Source organism: Urocampus carinirostris, chromosome 18 (genome assembly GCF_059441175.1).
Source record: "Urocampus carinirostris isolate Australia breed hairy pipefish chromosome 18, RoL_Ucar_1.0, whole genome shotgun sequence".
NCBI classification, from domain to species: Eukaryota; Metazoa; Chordata; class Actinopteri; order Syngnathiformes; family Syngnathidae; genus Urocampus; species Urocampus carinirostris.
In genome coordinates, this window is record NC_142366.1 from 25,473,659 (window position 1) to 25,486,403 (window position 12,745).

Below are 12,745 nucleotides of genomic sequence, written 5' to 3' on the forward strand. Positions count from 1 at the left end.
GCAGTAAACCCTAGTAAACCGTGGCTGAGGCCAGTAAACAGTACGACCAAAACAGCTGAATTATTCAACTCCATCGGCGACGACTGGTCGAAGGAATCTTCTGTAGCTGTCGGAAGAGGTAGCTCACCTTGTCGGGAAAACGAAAATTTAGAGAAAAGGAGGCTAGCATTAGCAATGCTAACTACAGATCCCCCCCTGACACTGACACACGATCAAACAAATCGTCCAGTCTGTCTGACTTCAGACCACACCATCTGTACGAGAGAGAGAGAGAGAGAGAGAGAGAGACTGAAAGAGAGAACGAGAGAGTGATACAGGTAAATAGATGGAGAGAGAGAGATACAGAGAGATAGAGAGGGACAGAGAGAGAGAAACAGAGAGAGAGATATGGAGAGAGAAAGAGAGAGAAGGATATAGAGAGAGAAATAAATAGATACCATAGACATCTACCATAGATATCTACCATAGATATCTACCATAGATAGATTCCATTAATAGCATAAATAGATAGATAAATAGATACCATTGACATGATCGATACCATCGATACCATAGATACCATAGATATATACTATAGATATATTCAATTAATACCATAGATATTCAGATAGATACCGTAGATACCATATAAAGATACCATAGATAGATAAATAGATACCATTGATATCATCGATACCATCGATACCATTTATACCATAGATAGATTCCATTAATACCATAGACAGATAGATAGACGGATACCATAGATATTATAGATACCATAGATATCATATAAAGGTACCATAGCTAGTAGATAGATGGATGGATACCATCTATAGCATCTATATCATCAATAACATCGATACCATGGATATATACCATAGATACCATCGATATATACCATGGGTGGATTCCAATTAATACCATAGATAGATAGATAGATAGATACCATCGATACCATCGATACCATCTATTATATCGAAACCCTAGATACATAGATACCATATATACCATAAATACCATAGATTCCATTAATACCATAGACAAATAGATAGATAGATACCATAGATGTCATATAAGGATACGCTAGTTGGTAGATAGATGGATAGATACCATCGATAGCATCGATAGCATCTATACCATTGAAACCATAGATACCATAGATACCATAAATACCATAGATAGATACCATAGTTAGATACCATATGTGATATCATAGATTGATCCCTTGTAAATTGTGTGTTTTTCAAATTGCTGTTGCTAAAAAGTTATCAGACTATTGTTGCTCTGTTCTTTTTCATTGCTTTATTATCATTATTCTAAGCACAATGTTGGTATTTCATATCATTTTTGGCCTATCCACCCTCACAGTCTTATCTTTTTTGCTCTTCAAATTCTCTACATTATTCCCTGGAGTGCCGTGTCTAATCTCGTTCCATCCAATGTTTCTCAGCGTGGTTATCGATGACCACCAAGGCAACTGTCGTTCTTATCTACTTGTATTTGCTGCCACCTACAGGGCACTTTGAACCCTCTCGAGTAGACAAATTCATTTCCAGTGAAGAGGATTATGGGAAAAAAAACATGGCTGCGGAATAAGATTTAACGCCAGGAGACTCCCTTAAGTGGGAGCGCTTTCAGGGATGGAACATTCTGTGGATCGCTTTGCTTTGGGTTACAGGGGCGTTACCAGGGAGGGGGGTGCAGGGAGCTAGTGCTTATCCAAAGACAGCCGGATGGAGTGGTGAGGGCAGTCTCGAAATGGTAGAAAAAGAAAAAAGACATTTAAAAAAGAGAAAAAAACGGGGAGCATGAAACAAAGGAATAAAAGTGAAAAAACACAAATAAAAGCAACAAAAAATTTGAATAAAGAAGAAAAAGCACTGTGAAAAATGCAGCGTGTTCGGAGCTGTGTATCCAAAAATGTGAATTCAAATGTCTTCATAAATATGACTTACTGTCATGAACCAGAACAGGATCAGGACCCAAATGCGTGACGTTCCTCAGACCAGCCTTTTATTTTACGGGAAATGGGGAGTCATGCACGCTAGGAAGTTGGTCTGGCGTGGAAGGACAGGAAGACAGAGACCGACGAGATCGATACCAATTGTCCGAGCAGATATCGGAAAGGACGGGCCGGACAGGATTGATATCAAAACTGGATATCGAGATGAAAAAGGACAAAATAGACGAGAACAAAACCGAAAACCGATATTAAACGGGACAAAATAAACGAGAACAAAAACAGGATATCGAAATTTAACAGGACAAACTAGACAGGAACGAAACTGGAAACCAATTTTACACAGAACAAAAATAAACAGGAACCATCAGAGAATACCAACAGGAAACAGGACCGAGTCAAAACCCATGTCTTGCGGGTGCAAAGGTTTGTTGACAGACTGACAAAGGAAGAGTGAGAGCACTGGGCTTAAATAGAAGAAAAGCCAATCTGTCAACGAGCCGCAGCTGGCACCGCATAGGCAGGCCCAATTGGGCGCCATGGCAACCGTGACACTTTTTACTGCTAGGTCCTCTGCTTATCATATGGTGTCCTACAGGGATCAATCTCGGGGCCCCCCGTTTTAGTTTAGTTTTTCAAAAGTTTTGCCAACTACGTCGTTTATTTTCAATGCTGCCATGCAAATGAAGGAAAGTTGTCTTAAGTTATCTCGGGGTCAAAAACAGGTCGAGGCCGGAGACAAACGGGGGGGGATCAGGAACGGACGGGTGGAAAAATGGGTGGAAAAATAAGTGCAAAAAGCGGGACCGACGGGAGTCAGAGTCAAAATGCTTGCCTTGTAGAAACAGAGGTTCCTTGACGGACTGACAACGGGAGAGTGAAAGGACTGGCTTAAAAAATAACAGGGAACCAATCAGATAGCCCGCAGCGGTTGTTGCCAAACAAGCGGGCACAGGTGATCCAAATCAGTCATCGTGACAAAAAACAGTCTTTTTCTTGTTTTTTTTTCCCCCCCATCCTTTTAATTTATTTCTTCTTTTCCCACTAGCTTTATGCTACCTTTTTTCCAGTTTTTTGTTGTTGTTTTCTTTATTTCTTCTTTGTTTTTTTCCTGTTTTTTTCTTAATCAAGCTTTTTACTTATGTTTTCTTGCTTCATTATTTTTATTTTTTTTCTCTCATTTTTTTTATTTTTTATCTATTTCCCTGTTTTTTTCTTTTTTCTTGCTCTTTCCTCTTTCTCTCATTGTCTTGTTTTTTCTCGTTTTCCTTTATTCTTTTGTTTTGTGTTTCTCTCTTTTTTCCTTTTCTTTTGTTTTCTTTAGTTTGTCTTTTTTCATTGATTTCCGACTGCCCTCATCACTACATCCAGTTACCTTTGGGTGGAGGGACCGTGTCCGTGGGTGGGCACCTTCCCCCCTGTTAACGCCCCTGGTTTATGCGTATTTGACGTTTAGATAGGTGGGGAAAAGGGTGATTTTTTTTTAAATATTTTTTAAAAGTTGTACATTAAGTATTTTTATACAAAATTATGAATTCAATTTTTGAAAAGTGCTATAAAAATATATTTATATTTGCTACCGTTTTTTGTTATGATTATTAATTTATCAGTAAGTTGATGACGTCAAGATGACGCGATGGGAGGGGTGGAGGCGTTTCCTGATTGGCTACAAGGCACTTTCCCACTACTCGATCAAGCGACCTATATTTATCTACCGTTTCGCCAAAAATACGAAACTTTCAAAGTAAGAGCATCATTTAATTTCGAGAATCCAGTTGCACGCGGTTATAAAGATAACCACGTTAATATGTTGAGATGATAATTCTATCACGTAGTTATTCTTTTCAGTTGGCCTTGTTTTGAAAATATCAAGGGCATTTCTCAGATAGCACCATTGTTATATTTTCACGCTAACCGGAAACGGAAGACTCCCTTCACCTCACTTGACTTTGGTCCACGGAAAGAGGAAAGGATGTGACTCCCGTCTCTCGTGTTTGTCATCTTTTATCTCCTTCTCCGTTTTTCTTTTCCTCCAAAATGGAAGTAGCTGGCGCCATCCCGTTTTCCTATCTGTAGAATGATCCACTCTCAGGTGATTTTATCCCAGGTAGGTCGATCGTCACCATTGTTGCTGTGTAACATTGGAGGATGCAGCCTCGGCCCACTACAGCGCCCGCTAGCTTCCATGTTGCATCTTCTCTTGCTTCTTGCAAACAACGGGAAACAAATCAATACAATTATCTATATATATTATAAAGATCATGTCTAGAACATGCCATTATGTTGCATGTATTATATGTTGTGTCTGGTCAGAACCCTACGAATTGAATTTCAAATCAAATCGAATTTATTTTTAAATCCCTTTGACACCTAAAGTGCTGTATAAAAACATTAAGTGTATAACAATACTATAAAACACTAAAATAAAACAACAACAACAGAACTAAATCAATAGTATTAAGTTACTCACTATCTCTTCCCAATAGTACTACTTCTTCTCACCGCCTGAGACAACTGGTCAAGTAGATATAGCCTTCTGTACTTCAAGTATTTTCTTCACAACACTAAAAAGTGAGTTTCACAATCTCTAGTTTGACCACTGCTCCAGTATTCAAGTATTTTCACCCAACACAAGTAAACAGTTCGATCATAGGAAGTGCGTTTTAACACGGCAGTGTCGAGGATGAATTAAACACAACCTGAGAGAACTGGTCAAGTAGAAATAGGTAACTGCACTTTACATATTTTGTTTACAACAAAAATCATCAGGAAAACAATATAAAATCACTATCCAATCCCTCTATTGATGTGCCTAATAACATAAGAACTACAATACCCAGAATGCCAGCTTGTCACTGAGCATGTGTCCTCTAATGTAATAGTATTAAGTTACTCACTATCTCTTCCCAAAAGTACTACTTCTTCTCACCACCTGAGACAACTGGTCAAGTAGACATAGCCTACTGTACTTCAAGTATTTTGTTCACAAAAATCAACTTTAAAACAATATAAAGTGTGTTTCACAATCTCTAGTCAGACAACCGCTCCGGTATGCCGCTGTACTTCATGTTTTTTTATACAACACAAGTAAACAGGTTGATCATAGGAAGTTCGTTTTAACACGGCAGTGTCAAGGATAAATTAAACACTCACTACTGGAGAGAACTGGTCAAGTAGAAATAGGCAACTGCACTTTAAATATTTTGTTTACAACAAAAATCAACAGTAAGACAATATAGAGTGACTATCAAATTCCTTTCTCTATGTGCCTAATAACATAAGAACTACGTTACCCAGAATGCCAGCTTGTCACTTAGCATGTGTCCTCTAATGTAATAGTATAAAGTTACTCACTATCTCTTTCGAATAATACTACTTCTTATCACCACCTGAGACAACTGGTCAAGTAGATATAGCCTACTATACTCCAAGTATTTTGTTCAAAACAAAAGTCAACTTTAAAATGATATAAAGTGAGTTTCGCAATCTCGAGTCAGACAACTGCTCCGGTATGCTGCTTTATAACCCAACTTATTTCCTTGTTTGTGAACAAGTGTGATGTAGGGAAGCTGGTTGTTGAAGGTGAATGGCAGAATTCATGTCAGTTTATAGTAGCCCATTAACACAAACTAATGGTAGATCATAGATGGGAACAGCTCAAAACAGCACAAAGTAAGTGCTAGCAGCAGGATAGCAACTTTCTTTCCGTCATCAAAGCCAACAACAACAAAACAATGGCTGGATTTCTGCTAGATTTCTTCTATTGAAGGTCCTGGAAAAATGGCCTTGAAAGTGCTTAAACCTGGCCATGAAAAAGGTCTACAACTCTGAAAAAGAAATAAATAATCACGGTATTAGCGCATACTTTAAACCAGGGGTCAGCATCAAAACTTGAAACACACACACACCTTTAATATATTCGCCATCAGTAAATGGTTTTCTATGCTTTGCCATGCAGTGAGCAATGTGATAGCTTGCTTCAGCGGTGGCGTTTGTAGCAGTGAAAAATGTTTTCAGGGTCTGTGTTTGTTTGCCGTACCTGGACACAACGCGATTTAATGTCTCCGCCTTTCCAGACTCATCCTTGAATTCATATTCATGTTTTGTCTCGTAATGACGTTTAACACTTGACGTGCCAGGTACAACGCTCTCGAGGCATAATGCACAAACAGCACGGTCATTTTTTGCACAAAGCCTCAGTCATCTGTCAACGCTGGCTGAAAAGAATGAAATTTTTTTGCTGGAGGAACGGTCGTGATTCGTTGATTTATCGGGCGCCGGTGTTTCTGTGGCTGGGTTAAAACACGGATCTTTCCTACTTTTGCGAGGCGCGGCGCAGACACACGAAGCAGAGGAGGAGGGGGGCTATCGTAAAGCCTCTAAATAACACAGCGCGCAACTGAAAATGTCTGAATTTCAGTGTTCTCGTTTGCCCGCGTCCCTGCGTCCTAGACGCATCATTTTTGCTGGGGACGCATTGGGTCAAATCAACGTGCGTCCCTGGGACGCAACGTTTTTGACACCAAATTGTCATTATTACCCGATTTCTTTCTTTTTTTTTTTTTTTTAACAAAGATTTACCGCACTCCAAACTTTTCATCAGGCAGATCCGCCATTGTTGTTTTGGTCTCGCGCCTATCTCGGCAAACGAGATCTCGTTCTTCGAGATGACATCATTGTTTTGGTGGTTGTCGAGTGAAAGAGAAGAATGCCTCCGAAAAAATAGTTGGTATATGGTGCAAATCAACAAAAATTGGTCATTTCTTCAGTGACGGTAATAAGTCGAAACATAACACAGAAAGTAGTAACAACGGCGATAATTCCGGCACGAAAAAAACAGCGGAGAAATTCTTCAGAAGACCGCGAAGGCAAGGAAAACACGTGTGTTGAAGCGAACGATTCGGCGAAAGAAAATAAACAAAAGAATACTAGCAAGAAAAGGACTTTTCTGCCCAAATGGACTCAATTATACTCCTGGTGACGCTATGAGGAGGATGATAATGGATTGGACCTTGAGAAGGCATTACCACTATGGCGGGACAGCAAACCACAAAGAATATATGAACTGAAAAATCTGAAGCGATAACTGCTTTGTGTTACCAATTAACTGTGATGATTAAAACTGCAAGAATATATAATTATTTCAGCAATAATATTTTGTATAATGTACAATATTGTTGTGAACTGAAAAATCTTGAAGTGATAACTGATTTGTATTACCAATAAACTGTGATGATTAAAACTGAATAAATATATTGATTTATATATTTCACGGCAGCGCAGTGGTTAGCGCATGTGCGGCACAGTTCATGTCTTGGGAACCTCCTGCGTGGGTTCAAATCCCGCTCCCGACTTCCTGTGCGGAGTTTGTATGTTCTCCCCGTGCTTGCGTGGGTTTCCTCCGGGCACTTTGGTTTCCTCCCACATTCCAAAGACGTGCATTTCAGGTGAATTGTCCGGTCCAAATTGTCCCTAGGTGTGAATGAGCGAGTTGTCTGTCCTTGTGTGCCCTGTGATTGGCTGGCAACCAGTTCAGGGTGTCCCCTGCCCACTGCCCGATGATTGCTGGGATGGGCTCCAGCACCCCCGCGACCCTACTGAGGATAAGCGGTGTAGCTAATGAGATGAGAGAGAGAGATTTATTTATATATATATGTCGCCGATTCACAATTTCAACCTCGATAACACAAAATTTTGGGGACTCATAGATCTCTGTTGGGACCCATAGATTTTTGAGCATGCGAGTCCCTGGGACCCATCACTTTTCTCAAACACTGGAATTTTACCTAAAAATGCGCATAAAGAAAAAAAAATCATTATATTTTGCCGTGCGCTCGCATGCCATAGGTTGCCGACCCCTGCTTTAAACCAATCAAATCGAATTTGAAAGGATAGTAAGGATTTCTCTAGAAGTGGACGATATGAGTGTAGAAATGGAAGTTTTCTGTCCTTTGTTTGGGGATTCCCCCGATATCCCAATCCTCTTAAATACCGGAGCAACACATGACCTAAAAACACCCGTTTATTCCTTTGTGTGAAAAATGTGCAGCCGTACCAAACTGCTGCCGATTCTCTTCATAATAAACGGGAAACCTTTACAAACTCGACAAAAAATGGGGGTTCTAGTTCAGGGGTCTCTAACTCGATTGAGTGCTGGACCTTGGAAGCTATTTATTATTTATATTATATTATTATAATTGTCATCATTATTATCATCCTTCCATCCATTATCTGCATCGCATATCCTCAGTAGGGTCACGGGGGTGCTGGAGCACATCCCAGCCATCTCCGGGCATTGGGCATGGGACACCCTGAACTGGTAGCCAGCCAATCAGAGGCCACACAGGGACAGACAACCATTCACTCGTTCATTCACACCTAGGGAGATTTTGGTTAGGCCAATCAACCTGACATGCATGTTTTTGGAATGTGGGAGGAAACCGGAGTGCCCGGAGGAAACCCACGCAAGCATGGGGAGAATATGCAAACTCCGCACAGGAAGGTTGGTAGCTGGATTTGAACCCATGACCTCAGAACTGTGCCGCACACGCGCTAACCACCGCGCCGCCGCGCTGCCTATTATTATCATTATCAGAATTAGAATTTTTATTATTTTTAAAAAAGGTTTTACTATTATTTTTATTATTCTCGTTATTGTTATCATCATTAAAATTTTCATTAGTATTATTATTGTCATCATTATTGTTATCATTATTATCATAATTTGAATTTTCATAATTTTTTTTAAAATTATTTTCACTATTATTTTTATTTTTGTCGTTATTGTTACCATCATTATAATTTTCATTATTATTATTATTATCATGACTATCATTTTATAATTGTAATTATTATTATTGTCATCATTATTATCATCATTAATATCATCATTTGAATTTCAGTTACATTTTATTATTATCATTACTGTCATCAATATTATTATCATTATTACCATAATTTGAATTTTCATTATTATTTAATTATTTTTACTATTATTATTGTCATTATTATCATTATTATCATAATTTGAATTTTCAGTATTTATTTGATTATTTTAATATTATTTTTGTTAATGTCATTATTGTTATCATCATTGTAATTTTCATTATCATTATTATTATCATGACTCATTTTATAATTGTCATTATTATTATTGTCATCATCATTATCATAATTTGAATTTCATTATTATTTAATTATTTTTACTATTATTATTGTCATCATCATTATTATCATTATTATCATAATTTGAATTTTCAGTATTTTTTTGATTATTTTTAATATTATTTTTATTAATGTCATTATTGTTATCCTCATTGTAACTTTCATTATCATTATTATTATCATGACTCATTTTATAATTGTCATTATTATTATTGTCATCATTATTGTCATGATGTGAATTTTCATTATTTGCTTTATTTATTTTACTATTATTATTGTCATTATTATTTCTATCATAATTTGAATTTATTTTTTGATTGTTTTTACGATTATTTTTATTGTTGTCATTATTATTATCAGCATTATAATTTTCATTATTGTTATTATCATTACTATCATTTTATAATTGTCATTATTATTATCATTGTCATCATCATTTGAATTTTCGTTATTTTTTGTATTATTTTCACTATTATTTTTAATATTGTCGTTATCGTTATCATCATTATCATTTTCATTATTATTATTGTCATCATTATTATTATCATTGTTATCATAATTTGAATTTTCTTATTTTTTAGAAATAAATTACTATTGTTTTTATTATTGTCATTATTGTTATCGTCATTATGATTTTCATTATTATTATTTTACAACTGTCAATATTATTATTATTATTATTGTCATCATTATTATTATCATTATTATCATAATTTGAATTTTCATTATTTTCTTAAACAAATGTACTATTATGTTTATTATCGTCATTATTGTTATCATCATTATAATTTGCATTATTATTTTTATTATTATTTTACAATTGTGATTCATTCATCAATATTATTATTAATATCATCATTTGAATTTTCAATATTTTTTCATTATTATTTTTACTATTATTTTCATTATTGTCATCATCATGACTGTCATTATTATTTCCATTGCTATTATTTAATATTGTCGTCATTTTCACCCGGTGGTTAAATCTTCAATCTCAACAATGCATTCAGGTGCATCTATTATATGTTTTTATCGATTTTTTTATTGGTTGTTGGGGTCCTTTAACCACTCAGATGGTAGGGGCACTATTTCCTGTGGTGTGTCTTGGGCAATTACAGCCAGGTGGTGCCCAGCCCTCTCTTTTCAGTCGTTATTTCGATAATGTTTAATTAAGAAGAAGACCTAAACCGTATACATAAAGGACAAACGGTTGGAAGGAAGGATATCCAGGAGACAAGCAGTGTTCCCTCTAAGCTGCTCGCACATTCTCAGCGCAAAAGAAATTCGAGCCAGCGCACAAAAATCAGGGCTCAAAATTACTCATTAAGAAGAGACTTAAGTCAAAGTTACAGTGCATGAAGGTCAAAATACACAGGTTCCCCTGACGTTGTGTGCTAAATGCGGTATTTTGAAGTCGGGTCGAAGTAGAACCAAGTTGAGTAAAGTTAGTAGAGTTTGTAGAGAACCGGCTTCTTCGGCTCGGCTCACTAAAAGGAACCGGCTCTTTCGGGTCCTAAACGGCTCTTCGGGTCGTTTTTGCTTCTTTAATCCCTACACGACCAAATAATAATAATTGTGCACAAAATGACTTAAAGAAAGGGGAGGGAAATAGAACAAAAAAGAAAAAAAATAGAAAAATGAAAAAGTAGTGAAAAGCTGAGAAAAAAAGAAACAAAAGGAAGAAAAAAAATAGAAGGAAAAAAGTCAGAAAAAAAGAAAAGAAAGAAATGCAGGAAAAAAGTAAATAGAGAACAAAAAGAAAAAAGTAACAGCTCGGAAAAAATAAACACAATGAGATTTTTTTTTTAAAGGAATTGAAAAAAAAGTAGAAAAAAAAACACGGAAAAAAAGAAGAAAGAGTTTGTGTTGCATTCAAATAATCTCTAATTATATCAAGTGAATCTGGTTGCCAACATTGTACTTCCACTCAATAATGTGATAAAATACAGCTGTGTATTGTGCAACCGACGAAATAAACCCCCAAAAATGTTACTATTATGCGACAAAATATATCAGGAAAAAAAATGGAAATCTTGTGAAATAATTGTAAAAACAAAGGACGTTTGTGGGCAATCGTACATGAGTCAATTCATTCAAAAGAGAAAAATCATTTTGCATTGCCGGAAACTCAGCAAAATGTACCGTGATGTCATGTTTTGGACATGTTTGATAATGACTTAGTTGCCACACTTGGGATTGCCGTTGCTCACCGTTGTTTCAAGCGTTGCTCACCGACTTTGTGTGAACGCTCAGACCCGGAAGGAAAATGACAGGGAACATTGTAGACAAGTTACACACTGTCCCTTTAACTTTCATATTAAAGGCAGGGGCCTCAAATTGTCATCCCAGGGGGGCCGCTTTTGGCCCCCCTGGCCACCGTTTTAAGATCCCGATTTACATGGGCAGGCTCCCCTTAATCGTGAATCCGAAGATATTCGATCAAAGACGCCTCGATGAGATTCTAATCGAGTCTGCGTTGTGCGGAGTGTGAATCACTCCAACTTAGTTCAATGCAATTAGAGAGGAGTCGTCCATCTTGGTTTGAAAACATTAGGGTCCTTATGTAAAAGGTTGGGGGCGGCGGAAGCTCATAAATCAGAGGATCGGTGAGTTCGACATTGGAGTCCATCTTCAAAGAGGGACACACCGTGCCGAGAAACAGGGTTCGTAAGGGTGCTTGAAATCCTCGAAAACGCTCGTGTCTTTGAAGTCTGGAACATTTTGGGTGAAGTGCTTGGAATCGTTGCCATTGGCGTGTTTCCTGACAGTAGGACTCGGTAGACCACACTTTTAAATGAAGTTTTTTTTCTAAAATTGCGTAAAAATGACGCTGATGGTGGCTCCGGTCACCATTATCGAGCGTTACTGCCCCCTAATGTTGCATCCAAGAAGACAACTGTATCAGGCATGTCATGGAAGAAGCGGCTCTTTAGGTGCCCTCTTTTTCCGCAATATATTATCCATTATCCACACCGCTTATTCTCAGTAGGGTCGCGGGGCTGCTGGAGCCCATTCCAGCTATCTTTGGGCAGTGGGCAGGGGACACAAAAACAGACAATTCGCTCGCTCATTCACACCTAGGGACAATTTGGTCAGCCCAATCAACATAACATGCGTGTTTTTGGAATGTGGGAGGAAACCGTAGTCCCACGCAAGCACGGGGAGAACATGCAAACTCTGGTTCTCGCTTTTTCATTTGTTTCCATTTACTTTACAACTTCATATTTCCAATCTGAAACCATGAAGTATGGCTCCCCCTCTCTCCTTAGAACAGGGGTGTCAAACTCATTTGAACTCGGGGGCCAAATGAACAAACATTCTGTCGGGGGGGCGGACTTGTAGATTAAAGAGAAAGAAAAAGAGAGACAATGAAATGAGAGAAAGAGGGAGGGAAAAGAAGAGAGGGCGGAACAAAGAAAGAAAAAGAGAGAGAGGGATAGAGTATGAGAAACAAAAGATAAAAAATTGTGAGAGAGGGGGAAAAGTAAGGAAGAAAGAAATCCAAAGAGAAACAGAAAGACAGGAGAGAAAAGAGAGCGCGAAGGGTATGAAGAGAGAAAGAGAAAAGAGAGAAAAGGAAAAAAGGAAGTTAGAGCAAAAGAAGTTAAAAAGACACAGAGAGAGAAAGAGACAATGAGC

At 37.5% G+C, this 12,745-nt stretch overlaps 1 protein-coding gene across 2 annotated transcripts in view; it reads left to right on the forward strand.

Moving 5' to 3' along the window:
- Positions 1-3,907: 3,907 nt before the first annotated feature.
- Positions 3,908-12,745, forward strand: part of hecw1a (HECT, C2 and WW domain containing E3 ubiquitin protein ligase 1a) — a 71,722-nt gene continuing 62,884 nt past the window's right edge. The window contains exon 1 of one of the 2 annotated variants that reach the window (XM_088321980.1): positions 3,908-4,049. Coding sequence is in view for 1 of the 2 variants with exons in the window: in XM_088321981.1 (XP_088178107.1) it covers positions 4,020-4,049 (30 nt within the window). In the remaining variant the exon portion in view is untranslated. The remainder of the gene's footprint in view (positions 4,050-12,745) is intronic. The other variant, XM_088321981.1, reaches the window with a different exon arrangement.